We start from the raw sequence: 23557 nt of genomic DNA, 5'->3' as shown, positions 1-23557 counted from the left end.
TATTATTCAAACCCGTGAGGGTTTCCCTGGTGGCTCAGTGGTTAAGAATCCGCCTGCCAATGCAGGGGACACGGTTCGATCCCTGGTCTGGGAAGATCCCACATCCCCCCCGGAGCAACTAAGCCTGTGCGCCACAACTACTGAGCCTGTGCTCTAGAGCCCGTGTGCCACAACTACTGAAGCCCGCGTGCCTAGAGCCCATGCTCTGCAACAAGAGAAGCCACAACAATGAGAAGCCCACACACCGCAACCAAGAGTAGCGCCCGCTAACTGCAACTGGAGAAAACCCACGTGCAGCAAGGAAGACCCAACGCAGCCAAAAATTACTTAATTACTTAATTAATTAAAAACAAACAAACAAACACATGCCCTTCACTTATGGATAATAATGGCTACTTAGTATACACATAACCACCCCGATTTAATAAAAACAAATTCAAACTTGGCATTTAGGAAAAGTAATTTGTTTACCTCTGTTGGTTTGTAGCAGTCTACGAGAGCTTCCTAGAAGGAAATACACAGAAGTTTTAATATTCAGTATCATTTTAAAAGTGAAGTCAAAAATCATTTCATCTTTATAGTATTATTCTTAACATGGTAAATCAATTTTTCATATTGACTACCTAGAACCACACTTTATTTCAGCATTTGTTGGTCCTCTGAAGATACAAAAAGTTGTACCCTTCCTTTGCAGGAATGCCTTGCACTCTTCAGAATACACACACACACACACACACACACACACACACACACAGAAGCACACACACATACCCGTCCTTCTGGCTGCCAATGTGGTTAGTAATGAACTGGATACACTTAAGTTGAGACAGCCTGTAAGAGATGGTGACAATCACACTGGACGTGAAGAGTGAGAGCCTGGCTGTGATTTAACCACAGAGTAGCCTGTCACCCTCAGCAGGCTTTGGTTGTCCTCCCCTGGGAACCAAAGGGGGTGACCTGATGGCAGCCAAAGCCCCTTTCAAGTTCTTTCTTTTAAGAAAAATATTTTATGTCATTACATTTTTTATAGAACTGGTGCCTGTTTTTTTGTTTTTTGTATTGTAACTTTCAGAACTAGGATGCTATCTTCTCCCAGCTAAATTTACCAACAAGAGATAAACATTAAGCTGAGACTGTTCACCACTCAAGAGACACTAGCAACTGTTAACACATTAAACACATTCGTATGTGCCCTTTACTTGCCTTTAGTGATCATTTGCCATCAGTGATAACTGACAGCCATTAACGGTAGATATCAGTGAACATTAAGAACAATGGCAGGTCAAAGGTTAATTGGTTTTAGAAACTCCCAAATGCAGATTTAAAAATGATAGATTTGACTTCCTTCGGGGAAGGGAAATAAATAATTTATTGCTCTGGACAAAGGAGACATGGGGCATCTCAACATCCATTGTATCAGGCGAGCATACTCCAATAAAGGTTATTTTATTAAACAGAATTATACAGTAAACAATCTTATCTAGAAATTAATTCCATGAATGATATAATCCACAACTGCAAGACCAGAAGCCTGAGCTTAGATACTCCAGTTCCAGCTCAGCCCCTCTCCTTCTCATATAACTGTGGGACGTCACTTCCTTCTCTGGCAAATGGATCTTTGGAGAGAAGAAAGAAAGAACCATCCTTCTTGGAAAGAAAGAACCATCTTTCTCCCAAGAAGTTAAGGCTGGAGAAACTCATATCTGTAAGGTGCTTTAAGAACTGACTATAGTCAAGACCGGCCTTATCACCAGAGATGCAGTTTGTGAGGGTGAATACTCAGCATCCCATTGCTTTCTCTCTGCAAGCGGCCATTGCCCGAGTGCCGCCCCGGGGCAGAATCAGTGCAAGCCAGCTCAGAAGACCCAAGTGGATTCAAGCATCCATCAGAGGTTCTAGATTTTGAGTGCTGCTTACCCGTAATTTTAAAGCTCTCTCTTCTTCACTGTCTGCATCAAGAAGATCATCAATGTCAATTTCCACATCCGGCATTTCTTCTTCCTGGGGGGCAAATGTGAAAGCATTCTGTTTAGTGAGATACTACATTGTATCGAACCAATTTAGTTCAGTTATATAGATGCGTTGACAATTAAGGGGTGGGGGGGGATAAAGAGACTAGGAGGAGGGGGAGGAAAAGAAGAAGGAATGGGAAGTAGGAGATAGAGAGAGAGGCGGAAACAGTAGAAAAAAGGAAGAAGAGGTGGGAAGGGGAAGGAGGGAAAAGGAACCGAGGGAGGAGTAGGGAGCAAAGGAGACATAAGAGTCACAAAGCGTAGAAAGTGACGCTATTTCAAAAATGACGATTTTCTACTTTCTGGCAAAAAAACTGCACATCTGAGTATGTAATGGGGGATTGGCAGATTATAGGAAGAGTAGTGAGACTTGCAGTTTCCTGCCCAACATCTACCCTTCCCTGATCTTTTTTGGGGGGGAGAGGGGAGGTCCGCATCTCCCTTCCTAGCTCTGGGTCTGGGAAAACCTGAGTGTGCCACGCATTTCTGAGGCAGGGCTCTTGGGTCAATATCACCCCAATCCCAGTTACAGACTCAACCGAGACTAACAGGGGTTCTGGGAACAGAAGCTCTTTCAATAGAAGCGTCCCTGCTGGAGAGCCAGCTGAGGAAGCCTGTAACCTAGAAACTGCCGGCAACAATCATGCAACCACGAAGGGAGAGCCTGACTCACGGTGGGCAGAGTGGGGAGAAATACGGAAAAAGGGTTCTGGATAACGTCACCGAGTCAAACCACTTCTGAAGCCCACCGACATTCTAGTAAAGCCCCATTATTATGAGTCAAGTTTCATATTCCTGCAGCCAAAGACATCCAGTCCATAACAGAGGGCAGGAAAGTCCAGCTGCAATGCGGTGACAGACCTCACTGATTTGGAATCTGCAGCTCCAACCCACAGTAGGTCTTGGCTACCTCGCATTCTGTCTGTTACCTGATCTTCCCCACATCTCTGAGAACGTTGAGAGAAAATCGCATTTAGGACAGGGCTGTAATTTTGCATTTCCCCTTCCCACGAGGAGTCACCTGCAGGCCAACTCGTCCCAGCCACAGGGATGGCCGAGGAGTGTCTGCAGAAGCCATGGAGAAACCTGTGTGGGGGACACCTGTGCGGACCCCTGGGCTTAGCCGCTCTGTGCCAGCTGTGTTGTCTGGTCTTCAGGGGCAAGGCTGACCTTCTGAGAACGTCCTTTCTAGTAAAATGCATTTACTAATAGTGCTCAACCATTCTCTTTCCTGCTCCAACACAAAAGTGACGACCCAAGTGTTTTGAGAAAACTGAGGAATATTATACACCACTGTGAATAATAATAAGAAATATATATATTGGTCTCTGCCTCCAGTTCCTGACACAGAGTTCCTAAAACCCTTGTAAATAGAGGTGCTGACTTGTTTCTTTACTACGGTGAGATATGCAATCCACACTGGAAAGCTCAGATAAAGCAGAAGGAAAACTGAACCCAAAGCAGAGGGGCAAGTCTAACATCTTAGCCTTATTAAGGTTAAAATCTCTTTTAAAAGTTTTAATAATAATACTAACAAAAAATGGGAAAAAGAAAAGCATATCTCCTGGGTTTCCCTGGTGGCGCAGCGGTTGAGAGTCCGCCTGCCAATGCAGGGGACGCGGGTTCGTGCCCTGGTCCGGAAGGATCCCACATGCTGCGTAGCGGCTGGGCCTGTGAGCCATGGCCGCTGAGCCTGCGCATCCGGAGCCTGTGCTCCGCAACGGGAGAGGCCACAACAGTGAGAGGCCCACGTACCGCAAAAAAAAAAAAAAGAAAAGCATATCTCCTTAGAAAATTCAAATGACCTTAGAACTAGGAAAGAACACTTCTTACTGGAGAGTAGGGATAGGAGTAAAACTAAAACAGAGTCACCTGGCTTCCGAGGATATCAGGAAAACGGTACAGGGGTGGAGGTGTATCTGCCTATGGGAATATTTGACAGTATGTACCAGGCCCTGAGACATCTACATATGGCAATGGACACAGCATCACTGCCCTCCGCTTAGATCCGGCTGAGCGGCTGTGGCTTTTCCCTCCTTCACTAGAAGCCATCCATCCCACACTTTCATCCAGCCAGTCTGTCTCTCAGACTGGCACAGAGCTGCTGTTTCAAATGAGATGCCATTTTTAAGCCCCCTCCAGGGCAGAGCAGGGAGATGGGTACAGATGTGGCCTCCATCACGGGGGAGGATGCTGGAGGATCCCAAGGCTGTACTCCATTCAGGAAGGATGCTGCGCAGTGCTTCCCTGTATGGGTACCAGCCTCCCTGGCGACTGCGTCCCCTCCATCCTGGCATTCTCTTGCCCCAATGTGGCCTATGCCCGACTTCCGATTTTGTGTATATTTGGAATTGTGGCTGAAAGTAAGACTGCAGGGGGAGAGGGGAGTCATTTGGGGAGCCACCAATAGTGGTACAGCTCTCAAGGGTCTGCCAGACTTTCCACAGTGAAAGGACCAGTGGGAACTGAAACACCAGCAAAGAAACTCACTGGATTGTAGAACAACTGGCAGCCCATGAACACAGATTGCAGCTGGGAAGCTGCAGTGTGGATAAATCACACATGGACCACGTGGACCCTCCCCAGGCCAAAGAATGCTGAAGCCACAGCCATCCAGCCTCTGGAGCAGCGCCGGGCACACGTTGTGTGTGTATTCTAGCAAATGTGGCTCAAGATTAATTCACCTACGTCTATGGCTTGGCGTGGCTTTAATAACCACCGTGTGAGGTCAAAATACCCAGAACCGATTTCAGCTGACTCTGTTCAAGAAAAGCCAAGCAAAAGCGATAAACCCACAAGTATCAATCTGTGTAACCGTCTATACAGCCTCCCCCTAAGTTCCCCCGCTCCTCCCCCAAAACCGTCATTTGGGTTCAGCATTTATACGTGGTTTGGGCACCAAGTATGTATTTATGTCACGGTTTAATGAAATCAAGCAGAGGAAGCAGGTTGTAGAAACTGTTCAAGTAATCACAGCTAAGGGGAGCTCTGTGTCTGCTGTTCTGAAAGGAAATAAAAGAATAAGCGAACAATGCCCCCAGCAGAACAGCACAGCCACGGGTTTCCCTGCAAACACCGTTCAGCTTTGAAGCCCGGCCAAGTTTGGTCAAACAGGCTTTTACTTGCATAGCAGAGTCGCACCCACGCAACAGCTTCTGCAATTAGGTGTCCTCTCAGCACGACTGCACTGGGCTCTCCCGCAGGCGCTGACCGCATCTGACCCATTTTTCCCAACCCTTGAGGTCCGGGCTGTATTTCAGTTTAAATTCGCTAAGATGAACTACAGTTAAGAATCCAGTTCCTCAGTCACCTTAGCCACATTTCAGGGCTCAGTTGCCACATGTGGCGAGTGACTGCTGCACCAGACACGGGGCCTTTCACACCGCTGGACGGGACGGCCCTTGAGTCCACTCACCCTCTGGCCCAGACAAAGCAAAGCCTCCTCCCCTCTCAAAGGAGCTTGACAGGAATAAAGAAAACAGCTAGCATCGCAAGGTCACTACCAGGCCCCAAGGGCATGTGGCTGCGAAACCCTGGGCTAGGCTCGATGCGAAACAAGTATTCACTGGCTGAGTAATTACAACAAATCACTAGACATCGGCATTTTCTCCCAACCTATGAGATTCTCATTACCCCCATCCACTTCTCTCAGAGGCCAGGAGGAGGTCAGGCTCAGCCAGGAGCGTGGAGCAGGGTGGGTTCTGCAGGTCGGCGATACTGAAACCAAAGCCCCACTGAGGACATAGAGATGGGGGTCATGGAGGTGCACGTAGGCAGAAAAGACCGATCTAGTATCAAGCATAGAATCCTGTGTATATGTGGTATTAAATATTTTTAACGAGTGTAGCAATAGTCCAAATTCAATCGTTCTCTTGAGCTCTATCTTCCGTATAAAGCAGTAACACTGAATAACCTTGGTGATAGATCAAATCGCTTACCAGGGAGTGACTACACCCACAGCCTACTCTGGGGGATTTCCCCATGTTAAAAATTGATCTGCAAACGGGGCTCTGGTGACAAAAACGAAACAACCTCTTAGGAGTGGCTGGGGTAAGTCACCAGCTAACAGCATCCTATATTCACCTTCCTGTTGATACCCACAGAACGAGGCCCTTGACCATGTCTGTGCATCTCTCTGGTTGTACGGCGTTGAGCATCCACCATACACGAGCACTGTATCAACACTGTGAGGCCCTGCTCTGGAGGGGCAGCCGAAGCATAGAAACAAATGATATCCAACGGCACCAAAAGACAGAGACAAACCCAAAGTGCTTTATGATTAAGGAGGGGGCAGGCGGGGAGGGTTTCACAGAGGAGAGAGCATGTAAGCTGGCCTTGTGGAACGGCAGGATTTGGATAGGTTCAGACGGGGAGAGAGAGCACGCAAAAGAGGCAGAATGATATACCCAGAAGGCAAAATACAAGGGCTGTTCTAAGTACAGGGTGTAGAAAGGTCCTTGGCCTGGGGCTCAGACAACTCTGGGCTATGAATATTAATGACTATGAAAGCCAGAATGAGAGCTGAGGCAGGTGGGGGGCTATAAGGAGTAGTGAGGAGTGCAAGAGAAAGCATGCCCCAAGGAAAGGCAGCAAAGAGCAAAACAAAACAACCCTCCATTTCCAACTCTTGTAACCTTTTAGGAACACGTGCTCTATGCTGCCAGATTTTCCAACTTTTCAGAAAACCTGAAAATACAGATTTTTAATGCTAAAATACCTTTTCTTTTTTAAGTTGGTTTACAACTCTTTAAAATATTGTGAAAGACAAACAAAATCCATCAGCCTTCATGCTGCCAGTTTCTCCTCAGCCTGCAGAGACTGTAGCCCATGAGGGCTCCAGAGCAAGGGTGGGAAATGCTGGGAGAGCTGGCCCAGCAGCAGGGCCCCGGGAACGAGGAGGGGGCAGGGGAGGCTGCTGAGACGTGGCCATCCCGTGGGAGGTATCAGGGCCTGGATGCCAGCGGTGGCAAGAATGGAAAGATTTTAAACAGGAAGGGAAAAGGGGTGGAATGTGGAGATGAACTGGATGTTGGAGGAGGGAGAAGGGAAAGGTAGAAGGAAGGTGCAGGTTTTGAGCCCGTGAGGTTTTGAAGAAACATGCAGTGACAGAGAGCATGCCTGGGACCTCGAAGACACTCATAAACCAACAGGCAGTTCAGAGGGAAGCCACCTCCAGCAGCCACCGACCCTATGCAGAAGGGGGACCCCGCGCTGCCACTGCACAGGGACACACGGTAGCGCCGAGGGCCAGAGGCACAGCCCCGCGCAGGCAGGACCTCAGCCGGGCCTGCAACCACCCGGGACCCAGGCACCAGGATGCAGTGATGCAACAAGTATTGTGCTCCCGAAACAGACGGCCTGTGGTGAAAACACACATGCACACTCACACACACTTACAACTCGCCAGAAAATCCACACCACGAACCCCGTCAAGCGTGGCGTCAGCTGTTAAAAAAATACAAATGCTCGCCGATCTCCACAACAGTGAAGGGGGCAGGAACGCTAAAACAGCTTGAAAACGGATGATGGTTTCCACGCTCCACAACACACAGCTTAAGGGCTCCCCGAAAGTGACAGCGGCTCCCAGTTCTCTGTATCTCTGTCCCAAGATATGGACGTGAAGGACCGTGAGATTAGAGTGCGGTGGACACCGTGGCAGTGAGGGAGAAACGTGGGCAGCAGGGGTCGGGGTCGGGGGGCACTGGCCTATTCTGACAGCCCACACTCCCCAGGGCTCCCCTCCACAGGTCTACAGGGAAACTGATGTAGGAAAAACCTAAGAAGAACAGAGGCACGCCGCCTCCCAGGGACCATGTGAGTATTACTATTTTCTCTGTGAAATTATTTACATTTCATGCTTTCATTTTTTTTTTTTTAATTTATTTATTTATTTTTGGCTGTGTTGGGTCTTCGTTTCTGTGCGAGGGCTTTCTCTAGTTGTGGCAAGCGGGGGCCAGTCTTCATCGCGGTGCGCGGGCCTCTGACTGTCGCAGCCTCTGTTGTTGAGGAGCACAGGCTCCAGACGCGCAGGCTCAGGAGTTGTGGCTCACGGGCCTAGTTGCTCCATGGCATGTGGGATCTTCCCAGACCAAGGCTCGAACCCATGTCCCCAGCATTAGCAGGCAGATTCTCAACCACTGCGCCACCAGGGAAGCCCCCATGCTTTCATTTTAATGACAACCCAAAAACATTTCCATAAGCAAGCACATTTATTCTAAGAATCGTCTGGATGACCATTCTATAATCAGATCAGCCCTGTGTTTATCATCAAGCAGAATTAGGTTAATGACCTAATGAGAAAAAGGCCGGAGAGTAGATTTAATGCATAACTGACTTACTTATTCACACCAAGTGAAGCCCGAAGCCATCGCTCAAAGGACTCTGTGCTATCCCCAACTGCACCTAATTCCTCTCACAGAAAGAATGACATCAGCCGTCCCAGGTGATTCACGTTGGACATCTGAGTTCCGTTGGCTGGTTACTTTGTGTTTAATTTGCAATTTTGATTTTCTAATCGGAAGAACCATAGAATAAAGAGTTTTCCCTTTAAGTGGTACATATCTAAATATTATCGTATTAAATCTTTAAATCAGCCCTGGCATCCGCAAGAAATTTTTTCTACTTAAAAAGGAGCCCAGCCTACCCTACGCACATCACTGTGGAACACCAGAACATTGGGGACGAAGCGGAGATCTGGGAAGCTTTCAGGAGGAAAGTAGGTCACACACAGAAGGACAGAGAATCAACGTCACCAAGATTCCCAACAGCAACGCTGTGAGCTGGAAGCCAAGGGAACAATCATTCCAAAATCCTGAAGGGAAACGATTTCCAACCTGGATGCCTACATCCCCCAAGACTGTCGACTAGGAGTTAGAGAAAAACTATAGACATTTTATGACACATCAGGCCTAATATCTTATATGTTTACCTCCCATTTCAGGAAGAAGTGCTCCAGTGAAACAAAGAAATAAACTAGGAAAGTCACCTGTAGCTGTGGACCATGAAGGCCAGAGGCATAAACAAATCAAGACTGAGGCGGGGAGGCTTAAAGCGCTGGGAAGCTGCGTGAAGGGAGAGGAGATGAGCCTATTTTTAATACGGGCATGGGGTCCGCTGCCTGATGGGCACACATCTACTGGGCCACTTCGAGGGGCTGGGGCAGGAGAGGCCTTAAATGGAACTAAAATGGGGTAAACAATTGTAGGTCATTCCAACTTCAACACTGGCGAATGGTACCATCCCACGTTACTAACATGACCCTAATACACGCTTGTTTTAGAAGTTAAATAACCTTCAAAGGCTTGCTCAAACAGCAAAATCCCCCAAAGTCCTCCTCTAAAAAGATTAAAATATCCTGACTGAACTTCATCCTATGATGAACTGAAGGGATGGTTTAAATAGTATGCAGAGAGGCTGCTGTCCTTGCTGCCCAGGAGAGCAGGTCTGGACACCCCTTTATACCACACTCCCCACAGCTAAGGTTCATTTCTGGGGCATCAGCGCATACAAATGACGGCTGCAGCAGAAAGCAGAAAAGCCACAGGGCATGCCCTGTCCCGAGCGCCCCCCCTTTCCTCCTGCTTAAGAAAATACACTGTGATACCACTGACGTTATTTTACAAACACCCAGAATATGTTTTAATTTTTTGATAGTTCACCACTTTTATTTGGTCCTTTCACTATTATCATTGAACCAATTACTCGGGACACATCCTCGTGTCACAGCAGCCCAGCTGAGGACTGTCACCCTAACAATCAACAATATAAAACAAATACCAGCTCAGAGATATAAAGATCCACACTACTGGTCACGTGAAAATCCATGGGACATCTAGTTACTGAGGACCTGCTATCTTCCAGAAACTTCCTAGACGCCGGGGATAAAGAATGAGCAAGGGACAAAAATACTTGCTCTCACGGAGATTCAGCCCTGATGGGGGGGACTTCCCTGGCGATGCAGCGGTTAAGAATCTGCCTGCCAATGCAGGGGACACAGGTTCGAACCCTGGTCCGGGAAGATCCCACATGCTGCGGAGCAACTAAGCCTGTGCGCCACAACTACTGAGCCCACATGCCACAACTACTGAAGCCCGCACGCCTAGAGCCCGTGCTCCGCAACAAGAGAAGCCACTGCAATGAGAAGCCCGTGCGCCGCAACGAAGAGTAGCCCCCGCTCACCACAATTAGAGAACGCCTGCGCACAGCAACAAAGACCCAATGCAGCCAAAAATAAATAACTAAAATAAATAAATTTATTAAAAGAAAAAAAAACCCTGATGGAAAGACAGGCAATAAACACCTAAGTACAATATATGATGTAGCACATGGTGATAAATATTTTCAAGAAAAAACAGCAGAGGAGAAGGACAGGGGCTAATACGATGGCTGGAATTTTAATAGGGTGGTCAGAGTAGTGAGAGAAATATCTGAAGAATAGACCTGAAGAAGGACTGTGCTGAAATCTGAGGGAAGAGCACCGAAGGGGAACAGAGCAGGTGCCCAGGTAAGTCTGAGAAGCAAGGTTTCCAGGGTCACTGCAGTGGACTTGGGGTAGGGCCCCTGTAAAGACTCTGACTTGGACCCCGACTGAGACAGAAGCCTCTGGGGGTTTGAGCAGGGCATGGCGTGATCTGATTTTCTTTTCTTTTCTTTTCTTCTTTAACATTTTTATTGGCGTATAATTGCTTTACAATGGTGTGTTAGTTTCTGCTGTATAACAAAGTGAATCAGCTATACATATACATATATCCCCATATCCCCTCTGATTTACCTTTTACAAAGGCTCGCCCTGGCTGCTTTGTGAAGAAAGGGCTGAGGGCATAGGCAGGACCACTTACAAGGCTGCAGAAATAACTGGGTAAGAGATGACACTGGCTTAGACCAGGGCGACTGCACAAAATGTATTCTGTTCTTATTTGGGTCACCGCTAATGCAAACCTCAAAGGGCAAACTCCTCTATGTGTAGCTGCACCGGTTAACAAGGGGGGCTGAGCCGGAGCGTTTTGCGAGGAGTTGACCTCAAGGCCCCCTGTTGAGCTCGGTGGGTGCGACGGTGGGTGTGAGCTGTTGGCAGTGAGGGAGGGCACCTGGCGAGGGTGCCCAGGCCGAATGTTGGGGGAGACAACCTAGATGCTGCCTGGGAAAGCGTGGAGCCCGCTGAGGGGCTCTCCCCAGGCTGCACCCCGGTTTCCTTCCCTACCCTCCATGCATGCCACTCCCCTTCCACAGGGCAGCCGGGGTGGGGGCCTCCTCTACCCCCAAATCTCTGCCCTTCCTAAAACACTTAGCAATTCGTTTGAACAAAGGATTGTCTCTGGAGAGATCATCATAACTCTCCAAACAAGGTTTTTAAAAAAGGACTCAGAGTCCGGGCAGAAAGGGTTATATGTCCCATCCTCGGTCCCAGGAGCTCATGAGGCCACATCCTTCTGTGATAAAAGGACACCAGGGAGATCTGGGTCAGACCCTGCATGTTCCCACACACGCCTCAGGTGGCTCTGCTTCTCAGCACATATGACACCCCTCTGGCAGGGGACACATAGTGGTAGGCCCAGTGCGCGGAGTTTGGAGACAGGGCCAGGTTTAAATTCTGTCCCTCCCCCTTACAACTGGCGTGCGAGGGGCAAGATAACTCACCTCCCTAACCCTGTCTCCCACACCTGTAATTCTCAGGGCTGGATAAGAAGCTGGCCTGCAGGTGCCTGGCCAGGTAGTGCAAAGTAGCAAATGGTAACATGACCTCAGAAGGTGCTCAGTTGACTGGGCACTTTTGATCACTTCATTCCTCTTTAAAAATAAATAAAGTTCCATGTAAATGTCTCTTCCAAGAACTCTTTCATTCCTGATGACTGAAAATGGTAAGTAAAGACCTAGCACATTGAAAACTTGTTCAAAAACATAAGGACTGGGCTTCCCTGGTGGCGCAGTGGCTGGGGGTCCGCCTGCCGATGTGGGGGACGCGGGTTCGTGCCCCGGTCCGGGAGGATCTCACATGCCGTGGAGCGGCTGGGCCCGTGAGCCATGGTCACTGGGCCTGTGCGTCTGGAGCCTGTGCTCCGCAGCGGGGGAGGCCGCGGCAGTGGGAGGCCCGCGTACGGCAAAACAAAAAACAAAAGACAAAAAAACAAAAAACAAAAACATAAGGATTAAGAGGAGAAAAGAAAAAGAAAATGTAAGCAAAAATCCCCAGATGCAGAGCTTTCTGGAAACAATAACACTTGGTTCTGCATTTCTGCATATGAACATTATAACAATGCCAAAGTGACAAGAAAACTGGGAGGTTGTCCCTAACAAGGTATTAGAAAATAAGGGGTGGCTAAGGCATATCATAAGGATGACAGGGACAACCTTCTTAGCCACGGCATACCTGAGGACAGTGGGGACCGGACATCCTAAAGGCTCTGGCTACAGCAGATGCTCAACCACCATCCTCATGCTCCCTGGGCTGACTGACAGCACTGCCTGGCCTCTGACCCTCTCATCTCCACGGCAGCACCTGCATCATGAGGAACACCTCACGTAAGCTCCCAAGTGGGTACCGAGGGAGTGGAGGACACAGACATTAGGACACCATGAAAAGACAGGAGGGACCGGGCAGCTCCAAAACATAATATGAACAAGGCAACTCAGCAATAACCTCAAATTGGTCCTGGACTGCAGGCAGTGAACGAGGACACTGGGGAAGAATAGTGTGCCAAAGGACAGGGCTGATGTCGTCCAAGGACAGCAAGAGGCAATGGCCGTGCAGCCTGTCTCCAAGAAGTCACACTTGGCTATGACCCGCTTCCCATCCATTCAGTGATCTGGCCAGGAATGTCTTCTGATAAAAGATGGTATACACTCACCTTTGCAGTAGAACTGCTTAAGGACCAAGCAAAACTTTTTAGGCTGGAAACCCTCAATTTACCCCCAGGGTGTCACAAAGGCAATAATAATGCAAAGTGTGGTACAGCCCAATTCTTAGAGAAGGCAGTTCTCCCAGCTACCAAAACTTTCACTGAATCATTCCAATGGGAATATGGAGTCACTGTGATTTCCTGAACACGGAACACTGAATCCAGTCATTTTCCAGCTCCTGTCTTGGGAAGGCTCCTAAATCAGCCAAATGTCTTCAGGACTGACAGGTGCGGAGAAGCGCAAGACTGAGAAGATGATGTGGAAATGCCGCTTGGAAGATACGCCAGGCACCGAAAAGAAATTGTGATTTCCACAAGGAGACCTCCAGGTACAGACCGGTAGCCACGGTGCAGATGGAATTCAAAAGACTTGGTGAAAGGAGCTATCAAATCACGAGAAGACGCGGAGGGGCCTTCATGCATATCAGTAAGTGAAGAAGCCCATCTGAAAGGACTACAGACTGTATATGTAAGTCATACTGTATGACATTCTAGAAAAGGCAAAACCATGGAGACAGTAAAAAGATCAGTGGATGTCAAAGGCTCACAGGAAAGGAGGGTTGAATGGGTGGAGCACGGGGCATTTTTAGAGCAGTGAAATCACTGCATGAAACTGTCATGGTGGATCCGTGTCATCACTGTCAAATCCCACAGAATGTACGACACACAGAGTGAACCCTAATGTAAACTATGGACTTCAGTGAATAATAACGTATCAATATTGGCTCATCAATTTAACAAATACACCAGACTAGATACCAGTTGTTAATCACAGGGGAAACAGAGGGAGGGGCGGGGACCGTGACAGGTGTATGGGAGTTCTGCACTTTCCGCTCAGTTTTTCTATGAATGTAAAGCTGTTCTAAAAATAAAGCCTACTGATTAAAAAAGAGAGAGAAAGACTACTGTTTGGTGGTGACAACACACAGCAGTGTGAGAGGCTGACCCTCCCGTTAATGGCCATGTGAATCCTTATTACAGTATACGGAGGTGTAAAAGGTCCCAAGTGTGAGTCAAACTATGACATTCAGCCAACTTAGGTGTATCCAGGCACTTAGCTCCACCACGGACCAGGATGAGGGTGTAGGATGAGGACCCTGGGGGCAGACTGAAAGGAGCCTGCTCGGCCTGAGTGGAGGGTTCAACTTCATGCTGAAAGGGCCACATCGCTGTCAGAGGGTACATGGGCCCAACTGCCATTGGTCAAACACCAGCCTCAGGGAGACAGGCCAGCCCTCTCGTCCCCCCTTAAAAGTCATTTAACGAGAGTTTCCATGAGAACTCAGCATACCAAAGGGAGAGCTGCTTTATAATTAGCATAATAATTTACATTTAATGAGGGCTTACTCTGTGTAGGCAATGTGACTATTCAAGGATACCTTGCCCCCGACCCCTCCTCTCCCTCTGTCCCCACCATCAAATCATCACCAAGTCTATCAATTCCACGGCTTAACTGTCTCCTGAACCTGCACTTTTACCACCTTCCAAGTCTAAGCTAAATCATCTCTTGCCTAAATTATTCCAGGACTCTCTTAATGGCCTCCACACATCCACTCTCATTCCCCCTCCAAATAGCTTCCAACTTTGAGAACACAAATCTGTCACTTCCCTGCTGAGAACGTTTAGCGGTTTCCCATCGTTCTTAAAAGCCAAATTCTTAACACAGCCTACCAGGCTCTGGATGCCGGGCCCCTGGCCTCCTCTCCAGCCTCATTTAATTCCTCCTCACACTCCCCACTTAGGCCTCCACAGGGCCTTTGCACATGCTGCGTGCATATGTGATATGCAATACTCATTAGCTCAGCAATTACTTCCTTGGTCTCCCTTGTAACGAGGTCCCCCTCCCCACCCCTGAAAAGTGCGTTCCTAACATCATGCATCTCTCCTTTGTGCACTTACCAACAGATAAAATCTGTATCTGTTGGTCTCCCTCCCTAAACTCCAAGTCCATAGAGCAGCGCCTTGCACAGGGCCTGGTACACAGTAAACCCTTGATAATCATTTTTTGAGTTAAAGAATGAACAATTCCCAGAGGTGGGTATTATTATCATCTCTATTTTACAGATGGAGTGTGTCAGGGTCTTGACTAACAGGGCTGATAGGTTTAGTTTCAAACCCGGACAACCTGACCCAACACGTGTGCTCTACGTCTTTCAGGATGAGGCACTGTTGGGGGAAAAGCTCTCTCCCTTTGATTTCCGTGACTTTTGGAGCAGCGAGGGAGAATGGCAGAGCCTTGTCAGTGGTGGGGGGCCAGCAGCCAGGGAGCCCTCCAGGCACTCGGCACATCAGAAGCAGCCGGGGCACCCACGGCAATCTGGAAGCAACTCTAAATTTCCACGGACCACACCCTTTGTGAGATAGAAGCAAATGGACTCAGGGTTTTAGGGCAAGTCTGGGAATGACTAACCATTTCCAGAGAACATGCTAAACCGCCAGCTGGAGGCCTGGGCCTCACCTGTGACAAATCCTATGGAGGTTTTTTGATTTAGACATTGCTGTTCTCTGAGTCTGTTACATCTGCCCCTGAGGGGACTTGTCCACAGGGCGGGAGCCAGGGGCTGGGCCAGTGCCCACTACCCTGCAGTCAGTGGTGAGAAAGGAGTGCTCCCCAGGCTGGAAGCTGGAACTGGATGGATTTCCTTAGGGTGCAAAGGATAAGCCCAAGTCTGGAGACTTGGGTAGAGAAGGGTTCAAGGTTACTGAGAAAAAAAAACCCTCAACTGTTCTGTAGAAGCAAGTAATTAGGACCCTGACACCAGGAGGGGCGGTTGTGATGTATCGCTAAGTCTCCTGGGGCTAAAATCGAGTTTCTTTAAGATCTGATATTTGGAAACTTACATGTTTTTAAAATGTATGTCCAGTAATTGTTTATTATTGTTCGCCTACAAAAGTACTCAATTTTTAAAATGTCAGCTGGTTGCAACCATGCCACTGAAGATTTAAAGTGTACTTGAAGAGAATTTTAAAGTGTGCCTCGGAGACTCAATGTGGGACGGCAAAAGAAATCAAAGGTTGGGAAACCCCAGGTGCACGATGAAAGCAGGGGGAAAGGGCAAGAGCTCCCTTCTCCAACTGTTGATTCCCCACTTGGAGAGATTTTTCCAGAGCACTTCTCAGCTAGAAACTTGAAGGTCTCTTTCTCAAGTCATGATGCATGGAATACCTGCCCCCGAAGCCCCCTGTGGAGGTGCAGATTCCCGGGCACCCCCCTCAGGGTCATCTGGACCCTAGCGTGTAGGGAGGAACTCAGAAGCCCCGCAGGTAACCGGAGCCCAGGGGAACTGAGGCCAATTACAGCTTGCGAACCACTGCTTCAAGAGGTTCTGAGCGTCTTCTAAGATAGTGACAACAAAAAAAGGAAAAGCCTTTCCTTGTCCGTGGTGGCTGATTTCCACAGCCCTTTAAAATCCTTCATTCTACACTGGCTGCCTACCAGGGGCTGGGCAGGGGCTGGGTGCTGAGGACTAGACCACGAACAAGATGGGAGACCCACACCTGTGCACAGAGGATGCTGACGGAGGCAGGTGGCCACTACCCAAAGGCACGCTGCCGCTTGACCGTGGCAGCAAAGCTCAGCTAAGCGAGCGGGAGCCGGCCGCCCTGTCCCGACCAAATCAGGGGCCTGGGAGGTTCTCTCCAGGCCCAAGGCCGCCGCTGCTCTGCTGCTGCTCAGGACCCTCTGCAAACAGATGGCACTGCTGCGATCACCTGAGTGTTTCCCAACTCCTGCCGGGGCCTCTATTTTGGAAATGAGTCCCCAAAAAGCCATCTTCCATAGCTTTTGTAATTGCGCAGGTCTTAAACACAGGAGAATGCCCAGGATAAAGGAAGTTGCGGCAGGGGGACTTGAGCCATCCACCAGCCCTCATCAAGGAGCTGCCCTCCTCCCGCGGGGGATGGAGGTCATCTGACAACAGCGCAGCCAGAGCAGGGCCTAACCCAGGGCCTCCACCTCATCGACCGTGGCAGTCAGGGGACTGATGTCACAGGCAGATTGCTTCCACACTGGAAGGCGATACCTACCACCAGACATCCCATAACAGCCTGGAATTCAGCAATCTGCCAACCTACAAGCAGCCCTTTAACTTTAACTTAAGGGGCCACCGGCCCCCTTCTCCCTCACTTCACAGATCCCAGGGGCGGGTTTAACATCAAATTCAATTCAAACACGTGGTGCCTTTTACACGCAAGCCAAGTGCCCTCCGGAGCCACGGGTCTGCTGGAGCAGCTTCTGGAAGCAGGTGCTGGTGCGAAGAGGTCCACAGTGGAACCTCCTAGACAAAGGACAGGGAATAGAAAGCAGTCCTCACCTGAACTGAACCTGCAGCGGGTCCAGTTTAAATTCTCAGGCGGGGCTGAGGTTTCACCCTGGATCCCTCTCCTGACTTTCTCTCTCCCACAGAAATACTCCCCCATCCTCCACTTGTACGTGGCCAGAGGAAGGCAAGTTCGGCTGCTAATCCCCTGTAACCCCCTCGGCAGTCCTTCTAGGACAGTCTGAATCGTTCCCCCAGGCTACGTGTCTGGGAACTAAAGGGGTGAGGCAAGCAGCAGAAGTTCAAGGCTTAGTCAGTGGTGAATGGAAGGTTACTAGGTTTATGTGGCACCGCGGGCAGGGGAGGGGAGGACGCCCAGGCCTTCCTGAAACCTGGGAATTCTCATCTGTCTTCCATAAATGCTGTCAGCCCTGATTATGATAGAGCTTCCCCTTTACGATAACAGCTTTGTAACTTAGACCCTGGGCAAGTCACATACAATTCCAGTAATCCCCAAAACTCCAATTCTGTTATTCTGATTCAGTCACAAAGTAAACTTCAACTAGTGAGGCAGCGGGTTGTCACCTCGCCTCCATCTGTGACTTCAGCTACTGGAACAGACACTCATCTGAGAGCACCAGCACTGGCGGATGGAGCAGGAGCAGGGGTGCCAATACTTTTGCATTTTAACAAATGCATGGATTGAACTACAGATTTATTTTTCAAAGGGAAAAAACGGTGACAAATAACAAGGGGGGCAAATTTCTTGCATTTACTACGTTTTTATTCCCAGAAAGGTGCTGAATGGTCTAATCTTTCCCCAAAGCTTTATTTATTTTGTCCTGAGCAGAGAACAATTTGGATTGAAGATGATACACTCAAAACCACCTTACCAATTTTTTCAAAAAGTCCTTAGAACAGAAATTAGATTCAAGAATCCGATGCCTGCTCCTACTCCGCTAAATATTGACATAGGGCTTCCCTGGTGGCGCAGTGGTTGAAAGTCCGCCTGCCGATGCAGGGGACGCGGGTTCGTGCCCCGGTCCGGGAAGATCCCACATGCCGCGGAGTGGCTGGGCCTGTGAGCCGTGGCCGCTGAGCCTGCGCGTCCGGAGCCTGTGCTCCGCAACGGGAGAGGCCACAGCAGTGAGAGGCCTGCGTACCGCAAAAAAAATAAAATAAAATAAAAAAATAAATATTGACATAAATGGGGGAAGAAGGCCTCACACCTAGTGGGCACTCCATAATTATTTGTGAGCGACTGCCTGAATGATTTAGTCTGAGTCCCGATGGGCCTTTGCACCAACAAGCTAACTCCGCTGTTACAAAGGCAAGCAGGGTTGAAGATTTATGATGGCCCAGTTGCCCCCATGACCATAAATGTTCGCCAGCCTCTAGGCTGCCTGAAGCAGCCCAGCTAGTACTCAGCAGGCATAACGACAGTATATTGTGATGATTCCCTTCTGAAAACCCTGTTGTTATTCCTACTTGGAAAGGGAGGCTCTACTAGGACTATAGTCCTCAGAGTCTATGACACAGGACAGGAGAACCCCGTTTCTCCCTCACTGAGACAGGTTCTTCTGCCCAGACAGTGATCAGGCCAAAGGGTCTCGGGCCTTCTCCCCTCGGTATCCAGTGAGCATCAGTAGATGGGGTGCCAGCCATTCAGGGCAACCACTGCCCACAAGCGGACACTGTGTTAGCACCTGGAGTCTCCAGCCGCCCGCACTCTGCAGTCACTGGCACATTAAATCTCATCACGGTCACTAGCACATTAAAACTCATCAAGATGTGTATCTGCTGTCTCCGCCGGCAAACTCAGAGCTCCAGGAGGGCGGGGGCTGTGCTTCGTTTATTTCAGTAACCCTCATGTATACCATGGTATCCAACCCACATAACCGCGCAGTGAAATTTTTATTGAGTGAATAAATGAAACCCTCTCCCAAATAAAATGCTTAGGCCTGAAGTTTTACCATTAAACACACTTTCTAGATTATTCAAGTTAGGAATGAGGAAGCCATATAATCGCATGGGTACTTAATTTCCTCTTGAAATTGACCCAGAATTGGAGATAAGATAATCATGCAGGTTATATAAGAGAGGCTGTAGATAGTAACTGCTCTAGGTATGTAAGTAAAGATAGTCCAAAGAGAAAGTGGGCATACATTCTTTTTATAATTCTTGCCTTTGTTGATTGATTCAACCCAGACAGAGACCCTCTTGGATCTATCGTTATATTTATGAACTGGCTCGAGCTCACCTTTAAATTCAATATCAATAATTAAATTCAATAAGCATCAGTACTTAAACAAGAGGATTTCCCCTTGACTCACTGAGATGTTATAGAATAGAAAACATCTACTGCCCAGGAGTTTAAATAAATGAAACAGGGTTTTAAATTATGGAACAAATTATAAGAGCATCTTTTGCATTTTGTAGTCGGCCAAGGCAGGCATTTCATAAAGTTAACAAATGCCAAAACTGTTGGTACTAAAGGTGAAATGACGCAAGAGTCGCCAGCTTCTTACTAAGTAAAAGGGTTAGTGATGTCAGAATGAGGAGAGGCCGATGTAACTCTATACAAAGTAAAATATTTTAAATGAGAAGTTTTTTCATCACTTCAAAATAACGTTCAAAAAACCATCCTAGGATAATAAACTGTTACTTGGTAGACAATTGGAGAGGTCTTCCTTTAAGTAATGGAAAAAGAATGATTTGTAATTGACACGTAAATTATGGTGGGACATTAGTTGGTTCTCGTCACTAAGTTACACACACCGCTTAGAAGTCTTGTTGACTGTATCCTTCTGTACACATTCTTTAAAAAGAAAACAAACAGAGCTGTGCAATACAAAGATAAATCTTGGCTCAAGCTGTGTCCGAATCCTCAGAAGGGTTATGGACCCGTTGAGTAACCATTTCTTGGGATAAGAGAAGGGTAATCAAAATGGAAGAGGGATTTGGGGGAAAAAGAGCTAAGAAAACCATGCCCACATCAGGCATTCAATGAATGTCTGCCAGAGAACTGGATGAGAGGCAGGGTAAGGAGGCTTAGGACAGTGGTGTCAGGAGCCACATCATAGGAACGACAGTTGAAGGAAACGGGGAATGAGCTATTATCAAGCCCAGCTCTTCAAAACCAGAATGGGCTGCACTGGAAGGCCATTCCAGACCTGAATGACCCAGCAGAGGCAGATGGAGGGCGCCATCCCTCCTCCAGACTATAGTCTCCTTCTGTTTTTCAATGTTGATTCTTGGGCCCTTTCTCCGGAGATGCAGATGAAGTAGGCCTGGAGTGGCTTTAGAAAACTCCACTGATGACTCTGATAAGCAGTAAGCTTGGGAAACACAGGACTTGATAACCTCTAAGCTTTTCCCTCCATGAATCAAGGCCTGGCCCCTACCTGTTGTCCAGTGGTAGCCTACACAAATGATTTTTACTTTGCAGTTAAACAAGAGATTAAGAGAGGAGACATGCAGAAAGGGAACCGAGCACTCAGAATATTCCAGGGCGTATCTCCTACGGGAAGCTTAGAAACAGACAAAATGGAACTGCAAACCAAGTGACTCATTCTGCACATCGAGTCTGAAAGCTCCCGCCTCCACATACATGGGCGTCCACACCTGGAATGCTCTTCCATCCCCATCTACACCTCACTCCCAGCTTAAGACCACTCTGGTGCCTGAAGCCACTTCCTTGTAGAACAGATGGCAGGGTAAGATCTCTCTCTTTTAAAGCCTCATATCGGGATGGCACTTAAATAATGATTCTAAAAATAGGTGTTATGCACATGTCTTTTCTGTCATGCTATCGAGAACAGTCTGAGAGCATTATACAGTCTAATTTATTTTTGTGTCCCTCCCAATTCTAAGCACCATTCTTTGTGCATAGTGACCATAAGTAAACATTTGGCAGATAAATTCATTCCTCAGATATTTATTGAGTGCCTACTATATGCAAGGCATTGTTCTAGGTACTAGGAATAGAGTAGGAAACAAAATAGACAAAATCCTTGTCCTCCTGGGACTTATTTAGGTATGCAAAATAATGTTAAGTGGAGATAAGTACTATAAGGAAAATTAGAGCAAGAAAGGGATATAGGAGGGGTTGAGGTATTGCAACACCAAAAATGTTGACTGTGGAAGGTTCACTGTGAGTAAAGCGCTGAAGGAGGTGAGGGAGTGAAACATGCAGGCGTCCAGGGGAAGAATGTCCCAGGCAGAGGAACAGCAAGTTGCAAAGCCCTGGAGAGGAAACACACATGGCTTGTTCAGGAAAAGAGTGAAGGGAATAGAAGGGGAAGATCAGAGAGGTAACGGGGTGGGGGTGAGGGTCAGATCATGCAGACTCTGTAGATCAGAGGAAAGACATACACATGATTTGACTTACAGTAACAGGATCACTCTAGCTCCTGTATTGAGAATAAAGGGGTAGGAGGCAAAGGAGGAAGCAAGGAGAACAGGTAGAGCTAAAATAATCCAGGCAAGAGAAGTAGGTGATACAGATCACGGTAGAGGCGGTCAGACTCTGGTTATACTTTGAAGGTAGAGCCAATGGGATTTGCTGACCGCTGGAATACAGGATGCAAGGAGAGGACGGCTCCAAGGTTTCTGACTTGAGGAACCATTAGGATGGGGCTGCCATTTCTGAGATGAGCAAGATGGGCTGGAAGAGCAGTTGGGGGAGGGATGGAGCTACAGGTCAGAGCTTGGTTCTGGACGTACTGAGGCTCGGCCACATTCTAGGTATCTAAGTGGAGATGTAGAGGATGCTGTTGGATATGTAAGGATGAAGTCTGATGGACAGGTCCAGGCTAGAGACATAAATTTCACAAGTGTATAGATGACATTTTAAGCTATGAAACCAAATAAGAACCCCCAAGAGATGGAATGTAGAAAGAAAAAAGGTCTGAGGGCTAATCCTCGAGACCTCTAATGTGTAGAAGTTATAAAGATGTGGGAGGGTGTTTGGAAGGTCTTCCCTGAGGAAAACCAGGCCACAAAGTCTGGGAGAATTTGCTGATTCTTCAGATGTGGAAATCCTCACAACAAAAATAACAAGGCAGGGAGTCAAGATGGCGGACTAGGCGGATGTGGAATTCGCATCTCCTCACAACTAGGGCACCTACCAGGCACGGTGTGGGGGACCACAGACATCTAAGGGGACGGGAGGAACCCCCAGCAACCAGGTAGGACGTGGGGCATGGGGGGGAGTGAAGGGGGAGGAGAAGTGGGATGGGACTGGCACCCTGTGGGGCGGCTGGGGGACCAGAAAGGATCCCACGCCCAAAGGGATAAACGGGTACCACTGGGAGGGCAGAGCATCAAAAGGGAGCATGGCCAGGTTTCCCCTGCCCACTTGGGCCCCCAGGAACCTGCTGAGATTCCGGGCCTGATCCTCTGCCCACCAAGGCCCCCTCCAGCCATGCGGGTCCTGAGGGAGCAGGAGGGAGGGAAGGGCGAGCAAAAGTAAAGGCTGGACCTCGGGTACGGCACCCCTGAGGGGTGGCTGGGGGAGGGGACGAGTTCCTACACCCAGTGGGACCCACCCACAGTTAGGGGTCCAGCGGGGACAGGGGCGACCCTCGGGGTGATGGTGGGGGAGGGGCGCGAAGGGAACGGGGCCAGTGCTTTCCCTGTCCACTTAGGCACCGGCAAGCCTCTTGGGCTCCCGGGCCTAATCCTCTGCCCTCTGAGCCTCCCTCCTGCTGCGCACAGCCCAAGCCCCGCCCCTACACCCCCACCCCCAGCGCCCCACCTCTACACTCGGAGACCCCGAGCTGGGCCTAAACCACACCCACACACCCTCCTCAGGGCCGTGCCTCCAAGCTCCAGAACGCCACACTCCGGAGGCCCTCCTTTCCACGTGCTGCCTCTTCCCTTCTGCGCAGGTCCTAAGCAGAGGCCCCACCCCATGCTTGAACGTCGCTCCACCTAGGCTCCGCCCCACATTCAAACGTCACCTCCCCACCCGCCTAGGTCCCGCCTCACCCTAAACACTGCCCCTGCCTAAACTCCGCCCCCATGGCCAAGGTTTTTTTTTTCTTTTCTTTTTTCCTCTTCTGGATTGGCGTCCTGTTTTACCTTGTTGATTCATTGTTGTTGATTCTTTTATATTTTTATTTTTCCTGATAAATCTTTTACTCTTCTAATTTTATTTTATTCTTTTTACTTTGTTAGTGATCTCTCCTTTTGGCTTGTTTCCTCCCCCCCACCCTTTTTTTTTTCTTTTTTCTGTTGTGGTTTTATTTTACCTTGCTGCAGTTGTTTCAAATATAGTTTTATTTTTCCTAATATATTTTTTATCTGTCTAATTTTATTTGGTTTTTTATTCTTTGGTATTATACTGCTCCTTTTTCTCTTCCTTTTTTTTTTTTTTTTTTAACTGCAC

The 23557-nt window shown here is 48.4% G+C and overlaps 1 protein-coding gene across 4 annotated transcripts in view; it reads right to left on the bottom strand.

Annotated features, from left to right (window-relative positions):
- PPP1R14C (protein phosphatase 1 regulatory inhibitor subunit 14C) overlaps positions 1 to 23557 on the bottom strand; it is an 86613-nt gene that overhangs the window by 18822 nt on the left and 44234 nt on the right. For all 4 annotated transcript variants that reach the window (XM_019951776.3, XM_019951777.3, XM_019951780.3 and 1 more), the window contains exons 2-3: positions 1918 to 2001; positions 472 to 504 (exon numbers count right to left, since the gene is read on the bottom strand). In XM_019951776.3, coding sequence (XP_019807335.1) covers positions 472 to 504; positions 1918 to 2001 — 117 coding nt within the window. The remainder of the gene's footprint in view (positions 1 to 471; positions 505 to 1917; positions 2002 to 23557) is intronic.

This window comes from Tursiops truncatus, chromosome 12 (assembly GCF_011762595.2).
Source record: "Tursiops truncatus isolate mTurTru1 chromosome 12, mTurTru1.mat.Y, whole genome shotgun sequence".
NCBI classification, from domain to species: domain Eukaryota; kingdom Metazoa; phylum Chordata; class Mammalia; order Artiodactyla; family Delphinidae; genus Tursiops; species Tursiops truncatus.
This window is presented reverse-complemented; position numbering and strand designations above follow the sequence as displayed.